We start from the raw sequence: 16,968 nt of genomic DNA, 5'->3' as shown, positions 1-16,968 counted from the left end.
TCCCATCTCAGTGTGCACACCCCCCAAGCTAGTAACTCCTTTACATAGTGCTATCAAGGGGAAAGACTAGGCCATACAAAGTCCATAGTCTTCAACTTACTCCGCATAGTGGGAGTTAAAAATCCAAAGATCCAAGGGGTAAATCCTGATAAATAAACCTTCCAATATCCCATACTCGGGATAATTTAAACAATAAAACTTCCCTTTTTTTTAGTAAATAAAGAATTTTATTACCAAAGAGAAAAAGTTACAACTTACAGCAAGCTAAGCTATAACCAACAACAAACACCACAAGACCCAAAATGGCCAAACAAACAACAAAGATCTAAGAAACTATCAAGCCACCTTCTAGGAAGGGTGCCAGACAGAACCAAGGACCAGAACTGGACTCAAACTTCCAGCCACCTTCTAGGAAGGTATCTAGAAGCAAGGAACAGACAAGACAAGAACAACAACAAACAAAAACAAATAGTCCTGAGCTTACAAGACATAAGATCCAGAACCAGAACATCAAAAGTACAGGAGTTTCCTGTGAAACTCAGAACACCTAACTGCAACTCTATAAACAATCTCTCTGAAGACCAAATCAACAGGCTGACAGCTACCATTGAACATCAAACTGCTCCTCTGAAGCCAAATACTATGAACAGTTTCAGGAAAGAACATTAAATAAAGCTTACACTTCCTGACAGCTTTCCTGCAAAACCTTGCAACCCATTGTTGTTCAAGTTCAAAGCATTGAACTGTCTTCTGAATTTTCAGCAAATCAAGGATTTTCTGCCAAATTTCTCTAGAATAGGAGCATGAGAAGAATAAATGAGCAACACTTTCATCACAGTTCTGGAAAAAGAAACACAAAGGATCACAGTTAATATGTCATTGAATAAGCCTATCCTTAGTCACCATTGTATTCTTCAAAGCCATCCAAGTTATGAATATACTCTTAGGAGAAGCTTGATTATTGCAGACAAGCCTCTTCCAGCTCACTTTATCAGCCTGAGGTCTTATTTTAGAGTATACTCCAGAGATACTCATTTTTCCATTATGAGTAACTGCAGGCCAACCACCAATGCTGTCAATAACTTCCTTGCACAAATTTTCTTTAAAACCCAAGTGCACTTATTAGGAATAGTAGCAGACCAAAGATTCTTGTTGCTGAAATAGTATGTATGGACCCATTTAACCCATAAATTATCAGATTTATGAGCTAAATCCCATAAAATCTTACAGATAGCATCTTTGTTCCAATCACTCAGCAAAGTGATATTCCAACCACCACAAACTTTAGGAAGGGTCATATGATTCCAAGAAACAGGAGCTTTCTTAGAATAAGCATTTTTACCAGTCTAAAGAAACACCCTAAATCTAGACTCAATTTCCCTAAGCACCTTTTTGGGAAGAATAAAGATTTGAGTCCAATAAGCTTGAATGCCAAAAAGGACACTTTTAATGAGTTGTAACCTTCCAACATAAGAAAGATGTCTAGAAGACCAGTTATCAATCCTAGCAGTAACTTTCTCAATCAAGGGTCTACACTGAGCAATAGTCAACTTCTTAGAAGACAGGGGAACACCAAGATACTTGAAAGGAAGATTACCCCTACTCATCCCAAGAATAGCTTTAAGTTATCTTTTTTAGATTCAAGCAAACCACTAAAGTACACCTCACTTTTGCTAAGGTTAGATAAAACTTCCTTTTTAAAACATCTTGAATATCAGTACAAGTTTATAATCAACCGTATGAAATATTTAAACATGTGAGATCAAACACTTAAAACATGTTTCACCAAAATATATTTCAAAAACATTTAAACATGGTTCAAAATCATTTAACATGTAAATCACGTTGCATATAAAAGTCACTTTAAAAGATCTAGCCACGTGTACGTACCTTGATCTTTGAACACAATTACAGAGCTCCTAATTTCGAACCCAAAATTGCTCCTATAACAAACAAATAATCCTAATCAAATACTTTTCAACCCATAGATACAAGGACTTAGAATATCGACTTTGACTAGTTGTGCATGAACAATTTATTATCATAACCTTTTTATAAAATCAGCACTTGTATTTATAAAACTATCTTTAATAATCCATAATAATAATAAGAATAATAATAATAGGAAGTAGTAGTACTATACGTAAGCAAGTAAGTAGTACTTATATGTGTGAATAGTAGTAGTAGTACTGTAGTAGTAATTTGTGCAAGTATTTGTTGTAGCTAGTAGTAATAATAATAGCAAACTTCAACATCAACAATTACGATAACAACAACAATAATTATAACAACAGTAGTAGTAGTAGTAGTAGTAGTAGTAGTAGTAGTAGTAGTAGTAGTAGTAGTAGTAGTAGTAGTAGTAGTAGTAGTAATAATAATAATAATAATAATAATAGTAATAGTAATAGTAATAGTAATAGTAATAGTAATAGTAATAATAATTGTTCCAGGTATGGATCCAAGGGTTCTGCTGGGTGAGCTGGGTCCCGTCAATAACCTACACACGGTGGCACACGTAAACTGCCCTCGGGGTGGCTCGAGGAACCCCCCTCCGAAGCTTAAGTTAGAGAGTGTTTAGAGAGAGAAAGTGTACTTAGAGAGATATAAAAAGTGTAATAACTTGAGTTTCTAACATCTTTTCCGTTGTACTTTACCCTCTATTTATAGGCGTATTATCTCCTTCGTGGAGAGTTTAGCCTGGTCAGCCCTACGGGCTGAATTTGCCGGGCTGATGAGCCCTCATTTAGTTGCTTATTCGGCAGTGAGTGTGCACCCTGGGGGCTGGGCGATAGTTCAGCGGGAGCTATCCTATACAACTAGCCCCTCAAGAGGTGGTATGAGGTCACTCATGCCGACTCTTTGCCTGTAAGAATGTTCTTCTCAACTGAGCCCAGCTGGAAGGAATAGCTCAGCAGGACCTATCCCCTACAACTAGCCCCTCAAGAGATGGCGTGAGGTTCTTTCATGCTAGTTGTTCTGAGCGTGTAGCCTTATCGACCTTGACTCAACGGGTCGTCTGACTGAAATAACCTGCACTTTCCTAGCCCCTCAAGTCTCTAAGGTGTTGAGGCGCCCTAGAGACTTGGGAGGTCAGGCATCGCTATTGCTGAGTCCGTTGCCCTATTGCTTGTATGGTGACTGTGGTTCCAGACTTAAGAAGTGACGAGCTCGCAGAGAGAAATTTCGATCACTCCCGCTAAAGTCTGAGAAATGACGAGCTTGCAGAGAGGATTTTCGATCACTCCCGCTGAAGTCTGAGAAATGATGAGCTTGCAGAGAGGATTTTCGATCACTCCACCTGAAGTATGAGAAATGACGAGCTTGTAGAGAGGATTTTTGATCACTCCCGCTGAAGTCTGAGAACACTACAAGAAAAAGGGAAATTAGCAACTGATTTTTGCGACTACCATAATAATTAGTCGCAAAAAATATTTTTGCGACTAAAAAAGACGAGTAGTTGCAAATTTTGCAACCGATTTTGCAGTAGTTGCTATGCGGTCACTAATTAGCGACTGATTTTTGCGACTACCATAATAATCAGTCGCTAAAAGTATTTTTGCAACTGAAATAGACAAGTAGTCGCAAAAAATTGCAACCGATTTTATAATAGTTGCTATGCAGTCGCTAATTTACGACACTCTTATAATAATTTGCGACTAAATTGTAGTTGCCAGTGTTAATAATTTTACAATCATTTTTTTTCTAAAAATTGCACTACTATTGCAACTAACATGGTTGTCGCTACTTTATTTATTTTTTTTTTAATTTATTAAGAAAGAATTAAAGAAAACCCTTAGTATAATAAAGTTGTTGCCGCCAAAAAAAAAAAAAAGAACTATAACTCCTTATTGTAGTGCAGTTTATCCCTATTTCTCTTTACATACTCTTCTCTTTACTGCTCTTCATAAAAAAATATCAAATTTATAGCTATTTTCGTGCGCTGAATCTCTATTGTAGTGCAATTTACGTTCTCCACTGATCATCAATTTAAGGTTTGTTTTCTAATTCATAAGCTTAATTTTGCTTTTGATATATTAGGTTTTTACTCATGCTTTTGATTAGTGAAATCGTGGTGGTAGAATTCCGTTTTGTCGAGATTGGGTTCAATTATGTGTGCTTAATTAAGGCTTATTTGGATCCTTTTCTGAAATTTCAATCGAGCTACTATAGTTTTTCTTGGTAACGAATAATTGAATCATGTGTGGCTGGTTTTTTGCGCAATTGGACTAACCTTATTTCGTGAAATTTGGTTAATGATTATGCAAATTGTGAGTAAATTTTGCTTAATTGAGGGGCCGAATTGCTTAATTGTTGCTGGTTGTTGACGGTGGTGTTGGTGAGGGGCTGCTGTGGTGATTTTAGTTTGGTTTGGGTGGCTGCTGGTGTTGGTGAGGGTGAGCAGGGGCTGTTGCGAGGTGAATTGGAGCAGGGGATAATTGGGTTGTTGTTGCGGCTGCGTGTGAAGGTGGTGGTGCGGCTGCAATTGGGTGATGGTGGTAGAATTGAGGTGTGATTTCGTGGATGGTTTGGGCTGTGGTGGTGCGGCTGCTGTTGCTGTAGCAGTTGGGGTTGCTCTGGTGGATGATGGATGAAATTGGTGGGCTAAGAAGTGCGTGGCTAATTAGTTTTAGGAGATGCTGGCGGTTTTGGCGGTGGTTAGTGCTGGTGTGTGTGGTGTTGTTGGTGGTAAGGCTGGAATGCGTGGTGGTTGATGGCTTGATGCGTGAGTGAAGGAGAGGGAGCAGGGGATGTTCATTGGTTTTGGTGGGCTGATGTGGTTGGTAGTTGCAGCAAGGTTTTGGTGGGCTGCTGTGTGCAAGAGGGAGCAGGGGAATTGGTGTGGTGGAGGTTAAGAAGGTGGGGTGATGGATAAGAGGTGGGCAGCAGCCATCAAAGTAAAGAATTGCACACACTTTCACTCGTCCCCGATCTCCAAACTCACTTGACATGAAACCCGGGACCCTAAACACAAAATCGAGGAGAAATCAAGACAAATAAAAATGAAATAAATAAATTAGGAATAAAATAAAGTGAAATAGAAAAAGAGAAATAACACTAAACTAATAAAAATTAAATAAAACTATACAAGTAAATAAAATCAAATAAATAACAAAATAAATAAATTAGGAATAAAATAAAGTGAAATAGAAACAGTTTTTCTGCAATTTTCCCAATTTTATTTGGGAATTTGGGAATATATTTTGACTTTTGTCAACAATAACCAAACCCTTAACAATCTGAATATTGGCTCTGCTGCTAATTCTTTTGTAAATATGAATTTGTTGGATGAAACTTTGTAATTGGTCTACGAATTATGGTGGGTATTTCATTGCTAAATCTGTTGTGTGTGACTAATAAGTGATAAGTCATGCTGAAAATCTTTGTATGCAAGGCTATAAATCATACAATTTGTAATTTGTGTTCATGGTCCTTTGCTTTAGTTTTCTATGTAATTGTATATGAATCTGACTTGAATTTACTCATAATTAATGGTCCTACACCATATATTTGAGTGTGAGATTGAAAATGAAATGTCCACCTTTGATTGTAGTGCTTCACATAGTCAAATTATATCATCAGCAAAATAGACGGGGCATCAGTTTAAATATGTGTTTCTCAGATAATAATTTATCATATCAAGTGATTTTAGCGTGCCCATGTTACCAAATTCTCCATTGCAGATTTTTTTTTTTAGAGTGAGAGAGAGAGATCAACAAAAAATGAGGTGTAAGTACGTAGTATAATAGTTATAGAAATATATATATTTCTCATGATTTTTATTTAAAAGAGTAGACCTGTATAGAAACATGTTGAAACTCAAAAATGTAATTAGAAAAGACACTGTCATCTCCTTACTAGCATACCATGTTTTTCAGATTTTCCAGCTGTACCACTTGACAAAAAGTGACTTAAAACCTTATATAATATTTTTAGATTATTTTTCTAATATTTTTCCTTAACACTAGATATCCTATTCTCATATTTATGCTGCTTCATATTTTGATGTATGTAGTTTCCGCTGTTCTGAAATTTTGTTCCCTGAGTTGGTAAAATATATTGAGTTGTACCTATCATAGTTTTGTTCTGCTTGTTTCACTATAAGCATATGCAAATCGTGGATATCATACACTGATGAATTAAGTTTCTTTTTTTTTTGTTCCTATTAAGTTTCTTTTTTTGGTTTCTCTATATTTATGTTGTCCCACCCAATGAATATGTGTGTATGATTAACAATGTCGTTTAGCAGTTAGGATCATGGAGAAATTGAATCGAAAATGGATGTATGAGAGATTAGAAGGTCGACTACTAAAAAAAGAGTTCACAATTGGCGTGCGAGGGTTTATTGAGTTTGCTAAACAACACCGTGATTTTCAAGAATCTTCAAAGATTAGATGCCCTTGTTCAAAGTGTAATAATGTTCCTTTTTTAGATGTCGAAAGTGTTAGAGAGCATTTGTATAAAAAAGGATTTCTTAATGACTACTATGAATGGGTTTGTCATGGAGAGGATTTTTATTCTTTAAAAGCATTTGATGAGCCATCGGATCCGTATGTTGACATGATTATTGATGCATTTGGTCAAGTTGATGGTGATCCAATGCATGAAGATATTCAAAATGTTGAAGAAGAACCTAATCCTCAAGTTAAGAAGGTTTTTGAGATGTTAGCGGCCGCACAAAAACCATTGTATGAAGGAAGTTGATTATCTGTTTTAGAGATGGCTTCAAGGATTACGAGCTTGAAGTGTGAATACAACTTGCCCCATAGATATGTCGATAGTATTTCATCGCTCATTAGTGAAGTAATTCCTGATGAGAATTCAATGTCCAAGACGTACTATGACACTAAAAAGGTGGTAAAGGGCCTTGAACTTCCTCATGAGAAGATACATGCATGGCCTAAAGGATGCATGTTATTTTGGAAGGATAAAGCTCACCTTGAAAAGTGTTCGAAATGAGGGGGGGAGCGTTATAAGAAGACTTCTCGTGGAAAATGTGTGCCGGCTAAAGTGTTATTCTACTTCCCGATCGCGCCAAGGTTGCAAAGGCTCTGTGCGACTAAAGACCTTGCACAGGAAATGCAGTGGCATTCACAAAATCCTAGGGTTAGTGGAACACTCGCCCATCCAAGTGATAGTGAAGCATGGAAACATCTTGATAACACATACAAGGATTTTGCAAGTGAGCCCCGTTTTGTTAGATTGGGTCTATGCACAGATGGTTTCTCAGCACATGGAAAATTTGTTAGGCAATATTCTTGTTGGCCAGTAATTGTTACCCCATATAACTTGCCTCCATGGTTATGTATGAAGAATCCGTTTATGTTTTTATCCTTGCTCATTCCGGGTCCTAAAAACCCAAAAGGGAACTTGGATGTGTACATGCAACCCTTGATTGACGAACTGAAATCTTTATGGGATGTAGGTACAATGACATATGATGTATCCACAAAGCAAAATTTCAAGTTACGAGCTGCGTTTGGGATGTTATCTGGTTGGACTACATCGGGAAAGATGGCTTGTCCATACTGCATGGACAAGCATAGATTTTTTTGGCTAGATAACGGCTCTAAAGTATCATGGTTTGATAGTCACTGTCAATTTCTCCCACCTACACATCCTTATAGAAAAAACCGCACTGCTTTTTTCAAATAAAGAGCAGAAACTCGATTGCCTCTTCCAATATTGACAGGCCATCAACTATGGGAGCAGGTTAAGGAGATTCCAAAGTCCATTGATCCAAAAATCCATTCGACAAAATCAAAAAAGGTTAAGACAGGGTGGCATAAGCAAAGCATCTTTTGGGAGCTTCCTTATTGGAAAGATTTGTTGATTCGACATAATTTAGATGTTATGCACATTGAAAAGAATTTTTTTGATCAACTCATCCATACAATAATGAATGTGAAAGATACCGCAGTTGATACAGATAAGGCTCGCCTAGATGTTCAACGATATTGTAAGCGGAGGAGCTTAGAGCCTATTGAATCTGATGATGGGAGCTTGATCTTCCCAAAAGCACCATACACTCTTGATAAAGCACAACGTAGAGTGTTGTGTGAATGGATAAAAGATCTTAAGTTTCCAGATGGATATGCTTCTGATTTTGGTAGATGTGTGGATTTGCAAGCCTGTAAGATACATGGAATGAAAAGCCATGATTGTCATGTGTTCATGGAAAGGTTGTTGCCCGTTGCAATGAGAGAACTTCTTCCTAATAATGTTTGGAAAGCAGTCACTGAAATCAACCAAGTTTTTCGCGATCTATGCTCTTACACTATTAAAGTTGATGATGTGACTCGTTTAGAAAAAAACATTCCAGAAATCTTATGCAAGTTGGAGAAAATATTCCCACCTGCATTTTTCAATTCAATGGAGCATTTACCCGTTCATTTGCCACATGAAGTAAAAGTGGGTGGTCCTGTGCAATACAGATGGATGTATCCATTTGAGAGGTAATATACATTTTCCTAATCCACTCCATTGTTTTCAAGTTTCTTCTATATGATTTATAATTTTACATGTGAATGAGTCAATTTAAGTTATTTTGTAGATTTCTTAATCATCTGAAGAAGAAAATTGGTAATAAGGCACGAGTGGAAGGCTCGATTTGCAAGGCTTATCTTGTAGAAGAGATTTCTAACTTTTGTTCTTATTACTTTCAACCTCAATGTTGATACGAAATCTAGAGATCTAGGACGCAATGTTGTTGATGATGATGATCTAGATTCAACTATACCAGAATTATTCCAATTTAGCAAAGGTCGTGGCAAAGGTGTCCAAACAAGGTTTTTAGATTCGAAAGAAGTCAAGCATGCACACCACTATGTTCTTTCCAATTGTGGGGTGTTAGGAGGATATGAAAGGTACAAATTTCTATAATTGGTAGTTATTTTATGCAATTTGCTAGATAATTAACGTTTTAAGGTTTATAGGAAGTTTGAAGAGTCGATGATGTAAAAATATCTGGTATTGACCTACATGATATTTGGAGCAAGTTTTCACATGAATTTTCCAAATGGTTTCAGGATTTTGTAAGTTTTTACAATCAAGTTTCGATATATCATTCGCTAAATATGACTAAGGTTATATATTTTATTAATTAATGGCTTGAATTTGAAATTAGGTTATCGAATCTAGTGAGACTGATGAAGTGATTCGAGCACTTGCCATGGGTTCGTCTAGACAAGTCAAAACATGGAGGCAATTTGACATCAATGGCTTTAAGTTTCACATTTTTTATTATGGAAAGCACAAGGCAACTATGAATTATGGTGTGGGTGTAATAAGTGAGGAGGAAATTGATTACTTCGGCATTTTAGAAGAAGTCATTGAGCTGGTCTACTTGGGGACCATAAATGTCTTCAAAACCGTCTTGTTTAAATGTAATTGGATGGATTCAGTGAATGGTATGAATATTCATGAGCAATATAGATTAGTTGATGTAAACCACTCTAAGAAATACCCTGCATATGATCCTTTTTTTCTAGCACATCAGGTTTATCAAGTGTATTTTACCTCTTATCCAAGCTTAAAGAAAGATAAGAGTCAATGGTGGGCTGTTTTTAAGACTAAAGCTAGGTCAAGTGTGGATGCCCCATTCGATGAGTCAATTTTCCAAGTAGACATTGTTGAGACCCCAACCCTTTGTTCGTCGGATGATGATGATGGTGTTATGTACGAGGATATGGATGAAATGGAGGAGGACGACTCAGGTGGTGAAGAGGAAGAACAACATGAAGAAGATGAATGGGATGATACTATATCTGAATCTGAAAAAGAGGTTGATGGAGAGTTAGGATATACTGACAGCGATGACGAGGATGATGATGATGATGATGATGTGGATGAAGAAGAAGAATAATTTCTAAGCTTGTAGTTTTCAATGTGTTTTCTTTGTTATGGGCTTATTTGTTTGATAGACAATGTGTTTATCTTATTTGTTTGATATATGATAAATGTTTTAAAATTTGTTGATCATATTTGTAAGCTTACTTTTTTAATTTTTTTTTATTATGGGTTATTATGTATAAATTAGTTATTGTGCTTCTGATCTTTCTAGTTCTTTGGAAATGAAATCCTTCATGAAAAATTCAAAATTTGGCCGGGGAGGTAATCAAGGCGGTGTCCGAGCCAATAATCAATCGGTTGACCAAGAAAATCTTGTGGTCACACGACTGACACCACCACCTTCTAATGGACAAGTACAAGTAAATTCTAATGCTGATGTTGTTGTTGAGAATGATGTGGCACCACAAAATTTGAATGGAGTGGAACAAGGAAAGATTGAGCTCTCACCAGATGGGCTATGGTCAGTTATATTTATCTATGTATTATATTTGTTGTATTAGTAGCTTATTATCATTATTTATGCTTGTGCTTAATCTTTCTTGCATCAGGTTTGATGACCATACCGTTAGTGGAAATGTCACAAAGTCTTGGAAAGCACACTACAACCACCCATACATGAATTTTACTGAGGTGCCACTTATGGTTAGGGATCTTTGGTTCACTGAGTTTAAGGTATGTTTAGAATTTAATTGTCATCATAAATATTTTTATAGTGTTAGTTATATTACCCTTGGAGTTGGAATTTGCAAAGAGGTGGTTATGATATCTTTGTTATGTATATATTGTTTATAGTTATATTTATTATGGGGTCTAGAAAAAATAGAGAAATTTGATTTAAGGCTAGAGATGACTCAATCTTGATAGGTGTCTTTCACATGCTATGAATATTACACCCTATGACACCGTAACTCAGTAGCCAAAACCACCCCCATTCGTGCTGCGAAAGCCTCTGCCATAGCCACACGGACCTGAGCACTCACATGACCAACCATCACAGCCATAATGCTGCCATCAAAGTCCCTAATCACAGCCCCCAAGCTCACAACCCACCCTTCCAACACCGCTGCATCAGCGTTGATGCGCACAGTGCCAGCAGCAGGGCACCTCCAACAGCCACAATCCACAGCAGCAACACTTCTAACCCCACCAGAGACAACATTCGTGTATTCCAACAGCCATGCCAGGTTTGTTTTAAGAAATTTTAAGTACCAATCCAAATGTGTAACCTCTAAATTTTATGGTAGGGCACGCTCTTTCGAATTTCGTTGTAGGATCTTGCTGAAAAATCTGTCTTTCTTGCTCCTATTTGCTGCATCATTGCTAACTGTTTGAAAACTCTGGTGGTTGTGTTCTAGGGTTCGCTTGATTTTCTGAAATTGATGTAGGGCAAGCGGGGGTTGCCTATACACTAGAAGTGTTTTGAATTTTCTGACTGTATAAGAAGTGTTCATTGTTTTGCTCTGAATGTAATATGGGTTGTTGCTGATTTAATCTGTTATATGAGGAGAATGCTTCAATTTTATGTCTTGATTAGGTTACTTATTTATTTGCAGTGAATAAGCAGCATTACGTACTCTAGTTTTTCTAGCTATTTATGAGTGCAGTGTTGTGAATTTGACATAAAATTCTGAAGAATATTTTTCTTCTTGGTTGTAGTTCAGTTTGGAGTCATAGTGAATGATCTGGATGGCTCATTCGTCTTCCTATTCTAAGTTTATGATAAATTGTGAAAACAGGTGAGAAAGAATAGATCGAGTAGTGGGTAACTCAACAAAATATGTTTTAGCCAAAGAGAAACCTTTTCCTAGTTACTTTCTTCTGGCTTTTGTTTCAAACTAATTGTCATGCAAGCAAACGCTTCAAATTTTCATTTTCATACTAATATTAATTTGATGTAGCTTCAGGTGAGTTCAGTTTTTTCTGCATGTATGCTTGTAAAATATGCCAGAACTTGTGCAGAAGACTAGGCAGCTTGAAACCTGTGTGTTTGGAAACTAGGCTAGAAGTCTGAGAAGCATAGCCATTTTAGTGTACCGTAGAAAAGGAAAAAATACAACCGTTTTAAATCCTGGGATTTAGTTTCTTAAGGGTAACTTACAGTTAAGTTGCAACCAGGTTTGATGACAATGCTGTCTTCACGGCGTTGATTTCTAGGTTTTGTTAATTAGTTGCATTGGATAAGCTTTAGTTAACGGTCCCCTTCTGCACCCTGCTTTTCTTACACCAATGCAACCATCATGAGCTAATATTTGCTGTAATTTTCTTGTTGCTCACATTAAAACCCCATGTTTGTTACTGCTAGCTAAGGGTTTACTGGTAGCTTGAGGTAATGATTTGAAACTCTTGTATAATGAGGTTGCTTATGCTGTTGAACCAGATTCTCTTAGAAGTTAGATAGAAATCCTAAGAACAATGCTTTTGCAAGCTGCTTTGCCCTCACAACTTAGAAATTAGTTTGATCAATTTCAAAAGTTTATCTTCCCGTTTTAGTTTGTATTGTTATGGTATGATGGGCACTATATTTGTTTCCCATCAAGTGGTTTTCTAATCAGTATTTTACAGTTTTTTTCCAGTTTCCTTTCCAAGGGAACATAAATAATTCAGGTGCCTAACTACATCTACGTTGTTACTAATGAGCATGTATGGCATGCATGAGTCTATATAAAGATGTTGTAGCTTACTGGATACAGGAAGTTGTATGCTGGCTCTTTGCTGCTTGTTTATATATGTAGAAGTGTCTTCTTTTGTTATAGATTGTTTTTGTATCAAAATCTTAAACTCTCCATAAGCTTAAACTTTCCCATCAAAATCTTGTTTATAAATTAGAAATAAAATTATATATGTATAATATGCTATTTTGAGTTAAAATTATAAGCTTTACATGTTAATTATGTGCAGCGTACATATACTTGGAGAACTGAGTTCGATGCTAAGGCTAGGAGAGAATTTGACAAAAAAGCTAGGGACCGACTTAGGGGCACATTGAACCAAGTTTACAAAATGCCTCTCCATAAGGAAGTTAGTTTCATGACTGACACTGTTCGAGCTGAATTCATAAATAAGCGTAAGCATCCTGATTTTCTGAAACGTTCTAACCAAGCAAGAGATAATCGGTTATCTGGCCAAACATTAGAGAAGTTTGACCCTGGCCATCGCCAAGGTAGCGTATCTACTCCTCAAGTAGTTAAAAAAATGGTAAGTGTATGATTTTAGCAGCTAACTTGTGATTTTATATAAGATTGAAGCAAGTAGAAAATTTTTAGCCACTAAGATATGACAATAACTAGTCTTTATTAAAATTGCTTTGTAGTCTATGTCCCCTATTTTTTGTTGTATTTTTTTTAGTGCTAACAACTTCTTCTAATACAAGGCAAAGAAAAAGGATGGAATTTTACCAACTGCTGCTGAAGTATATGAGAGCACTCATTCTGTTTGTGTGGGCAATGATGAAGTTGAATTGATGGGTGACAAGTCTCAAAAAGTCATGGTATGAGTATACTTCTATATTTTGCTAAGATTACAAAAAAAAAATGTGGTAGTTAATGTTTGGAGATATTATAGATTGTTTATTTGTTTGTGTGATTGAGTTGGAGGATGAGAATGATTTGCCGGCATTAATCATATGATTAATGTGGTATGGCACAATGTGAATTGAGACAGGTTTATTTTGAAGCCATACCCTATAGGAGGGGATTCTTCAATTTACAAAGGAGACTCAGCCGAATTTTTTACTAATAACTGCTTACATAAATTATTTTGTTGTAAGTGTTACCTTTTTTATTTAAAAAAAAAACAACTATAATAAAAATACCCATGATCCTCTGTTCCCAATAGTTGTACCTTTGTAATCTGGAACTTCTATTAAGAGGCAACTCTGACTGTACTTGTATTCATGTTCTTGCATCATTGATGGGTAATATCTATTAGCTGCTCTAAAGCAATTAAATTAAATTGTGTTTTAGAAGTCCAAACAAGTTTTTATCCCGGACGATGTCCCGAGTCATTGCTTGTATTTTTATTATAGTTGTTTTTTTTTTAAAATGTATTTAGTTTATTAAAGTTTTAACATTTGAGATCATAGTTACTAATACATATCTTAATGCAGGGAGAATATATGGAAAAACTTTAGGAATATAAGAACAAAGGAATTGAGATAAACCCCGAAAAAGTCTACTTGGAGGTTGTAGGTGGGCAAAAGAAAGGAAAAGTCTACGGTTTAGGGAGTGCTTCACAAATGTATTACAAGAGTGATCCTACTTCTCAATCTACTGCATCATCTTCCACTCCTTCCATGATTTCTCAATTAAGTTCTCAATTTGAAGAACTAAAGAAGATGGCGGAAGAAAACCATAACAAGGTAGAAGAAAGCCAAAAAATAGCGGCAGAGAGCTTAAAATGTGCTAAGGAATTCGTCGAAAATCATGAGATTGAAAAAGCTACATGGAAGAAGGAAAAATTAGCTATGCAAAAAACATTGCAGGAAATGACATCACTTGTAAAACAAGTTTACCGTCCTTATAAGCCTCCTACGCCTGCAGTCACCCGCTCTCGTGATACAACTAAGTGATTTTTGTTTTCTTGGTGGTAATTTTATGAACAACTGGTCTTTTACATTGTCATTAATTCTTGTTTGAAGTAGCTTTTTTTTTTATATGGGAGGTGACTTTTGGAACAATTAGTCTTATAAGTTAAATATTGTTTTTTAATACATTGATACAAAATTGATTGATATTTTGGATATTTGAATAAAATTAACATTTTGGTTATTTGAATTTATGCGTGGGTACCTTTTTTTCTTTGTGATTAATATTGGTTGTCGCTTGATTATGGTCTCAAATATTGATAGTTAGTCGCAAATATTTAGCGACTGCAAATTTGGTTTAGAGACTAATTGGTTAGTTGCAAAATCATTAATCTCAGTAGTCGCTAATCTTTCACAAATAATTAGTTTTATAGTCGCAAAAATTTGGCCTCGTATGTAGTTGCTAATCCGTCGCAAAACACATTAGTCTCAATAGTCGCAAATCCGTCGCAATTAAACTAGTCTCTGTAGTCGCAAAAGTTTAGTCTCGTAGTCGCAAAAGTTTGGTCTTGTAGTCACTAATCCGTCGCAAAAGTAGTCCTAAAACATTGGTCTAAGTAGTTGCTAATCCGTCGCAAATATTTTACGACGGACAATAATTTAGTTGCTAAAATTTGAAAGTTAGTCGCTAAATGGTAGTTGCAAAGGCGTTGCGAATCCGTCGCTAAATTTGCGACTGTCCAAAAATTAGTCGCAAAAATGGATTTGCGACGAGGTCTTTGGCAACGAACCAAAGTAGTCGCAAATCCGTCGCAAATCCATTTTTGCGATGGATTTGCGACTACATTGGCCGTCGCTAATTACCCTTTTTCTTGTAGTGGAAATGACGAGCTTGTAGAGAGGATTTTCGATCACTCCCGCCGAAGTCTGAGAAATGACGAGCTTGTAGAGAGGATTTTCGATCACTCCCGCTGAAGTGCTCCCTTCTCAAAATTTTTTTATTTATTATTTTTTTTGAGCGAGATCGCATTTGCATGAGTGGGACACGTGTTGGCAATCCGGGCTGTCAATTTGATTTTACTGAAGTGACATGGCAGTTTGGCTTTGCCTTGTGTCTAACTGCCCATTTACTCCATATTAATTTCACTGTCCCCCTCTTTCACTTATTTCTTTTACGCCTCTAATTTTTTCATCTTCCCTCTTCGTTACTTTGGCATTTTGAAATTTTCGCTCTTTGCTCTTCCTCTGTCAAGTGTCTCTGATCCTCCATTGTTGTCGTAAGTTCTTGCTTCTTCGTCTTTATTTTTGTCTTGACTTTCGCTTTACTTGCTTTTTCTCCTTTAACTCTTGCTCTTTTGTTAACTTTTTTCCTCCTTTGTTCTTCTTAATTGCAGATTCGGACTTTTGTCTTGCTTGGGCTTTTATCTCCGCCATTGTTGTTGTACTCTGTTGCTTCTGCAACTTTTTTCCTTAAAGGTACTTACTTTGTACCTTTTGTTGTTTGTATTTTCCCAATTTGGCTTCTTTTTACTTTTTCTTCGCAAGATTGTGCCTTTTGATTCTTCCCAATTGTCGCTATTCCCATTTCTTCTCTCTTGTTGTTGTATTTGCATTCTTGGCTTTTTTCTACTTATTCCTTCATTGTTTCTAAACTGATTCTTTGATTTTCTCGTGCCCCATTGCTTTTTCCTTCCTTTGTGGGCCTGTATTCCTTTGTAGATTTCATAATGTCTGACGCCTCTGATAGTCAGAATATGAGTGAGCCTCAAATGGCCACAGGATCGGACTCCTCCTTTTCCCGATCTTCTTTTTAAGGTGAGCGTTCTGCGCACACTTCTTCTATTTCTCCTACTCCTTTACAAACTGTTATACCTCCTGACCTTCCCCCCGCTGCGAGCGGGATGGGTACTGCTGCGACTCCTGCCGCTGCGTCTAGGTCAGGCAGTAGTCGTCCCGCTGAGGGTAGTGCATTTCGCCCTTTCCAGCCTATACCCCATCCTGATTTCTTTGATCCTTACTGTGAGCGAGTGCTTACGCTGGATGGGGTTCCCTTATCCCATCTTAATCGCCTGAGGTTGCGCGCAATGCGCCATAAAATGTTGGTTGATGCTATTAAGGCCAATCCCCCTAATGTGTCTCTTGTTAGCCCCATTCCCCATGTTCAGCCTTTAAACAGTTTTGCTTGGCTTGATGACATGGCTGACATGCATCGGTTTGATCATTATGTAGTGCGCGATGGGAATACTAGGACTCCATCACCTTCTCCTTCCCCAACAGTTCAATCAAGTAGAATGGCTGAGTCTCCTGGTGACCGCTCATACTTCGACTGTCAGCCCACTTATGTTGTTGAGCCCGTAGAGAAGGGCAAGACTGAATTCTTCCTTGATGACAAGTGTTATGGGCCTAAGAACTGTGTGCTAGATTCCAGTTGGCGTAAGGACGCTGAGAGACTGGACCTGACTGCTGTTGGGCATAAGTTTTACGGTTTTGGGGAGGGCTACGAGCTGGTTCTGCATGCTAACAGTGTGAAGTTATCAGCCCCTCCTGCAGGTCATATTGTTGTGTTTGCCTCGCAGCTAGACTTGGGCTTGAGGTTC

General features: G+C 37.1%; 2 protein-coding genes across 4 annotated transcripts; both read left to right on the top strand.

Annotated features, from left to right (window-relative positions):
• Positions 1-3,676: 3,676 nt before the first annotated feature.
• LOC110701685 lies at positions 3,677-14,621 on the top strand. Of its 3 annotated transcripts, XM_021879314.1 has the most exons (6): positions 3,677-3,992; positions 10,061-10,309; positions 10,398-10,521; positions 12,748-13,044; positions 13,220-13,336; positions 13,955-14,621. In XM_021879314.1, the coding sequence occupies exons 2-6, from the start codon at positions 10,071-10,073 to the stop codon at positions 13,976-13,978; spliced, it is 801 nt and encodes a 266-aa protein (XP_021735006.1). In that variant the 5' UTR covers positions 3,677-3,992; positions 10,061-10,070; the 3' UTR covers positions 13,979-14,621. The 3 variants fall into 3 exon arrangements, with proteins under 3 accessions (XP_021735006.1, XP_021735007.1, XP_021735008.1); XM_021879315.1 differs by lacking the exon at positions 3,677-3,992 and having other exon boundaries at positions 9,774-10,309; positions 13,955-14,276; XM_021879316.1 differs by lacking the exons at positions 3,677-3,992; positions 10,061-10,309; positions 10,398-10,521 and adding an exon at positions 10,815-11,033.
• On the top strand, positions 7,078-9,953 carry LOC110701663. The gene is made up of 6 exons (XM_021879276.1): positions 7,078-7,594; positions 7,691-8,453; positions 8,552-8,624; positions 9,027-9,032; positions 9,125-9,781; positions 9,921-9,953. The coding sequence occupies exons 1-6, from the start codon at positions 7,078-7,080 to the stop codon at positions 9,951-9,953; spliced, it is 2,049 nt and encodes a 682-aa protein (XP_021734968.1).
• Positions 14,622-16,968: the final 2,347 nt, after the last annotated feature.

This window comes from Chenopodium quinoa, unplaced genomic scaffold (assembly GCF_001683475.1).
Source record: "Chenopodium quinoa cultivar QQ74 unplaced genomic scaffold, ASM168347v1, whole genome shotgun sequence".
NCBI lineage: Eukaryota > Viridiplantae > Streptophyta > Magnoliopsida > Caryophyllales > Amaranthaceae > Chenopodium > Chenopodium quinoa.
The sequence above is the reverse complement of the archived record's forward strand: the minus strand, read 5'-3'. Positions and strand labels throughout refer to the sequence as shown.

What these genes read in the sequence shown, in the direction of transcription:
- LOC110701685 (XM_021879314.1), top strand. Translation starts at nt 10,071, where the DNA reads ATGAAATCCTTCATGAAAAATTCAAAATTTGGCCGGGGAGGTAATCAA. An exon ending in TTTGGTTCACTGAGTTTAAG is followed by an intron (nt 10,522 to 12,747) that starts GTATGTTTAGAA and finishes AATTATGTGCAG; the next exon opens with CGTACATATACTTGGAGAAC. An exon ending in CTCAAGTAGTTAAAAAAATG is followed by an intron (nt 13,045 to 13,219) that starts GTAAGTGTATGA and finishes TTCTAATACAAG; the next exon opens with GCAAAGAAAAAGGATGGAAT.
- LOC110701663 (XM_021879276.1), top strand. Translation starts at nt 7,078, where the DNA reads ATGCAGTGGCATTCACAAAATCCTAGGGTTAGTGGAACACTCGCCCAT. An exon ending in ATCATGGTTTGATAGTCACT is followed by an intron (nt 7,595 to 7,690) that starts GTCAATTTCTCC and finishes CAATATTGACAG; the next exon opens with GCCATCAACTATGGGAGCAG. An exon ending in TATCTGAATCTGAAAAAGAG is followed by an intron (nt 9,782 to 9,920) that starts GTTGATGGAGAG and finishes TTTGTTTGATAG; the next exon opens with ACAATGTGTTTATCTTATTT.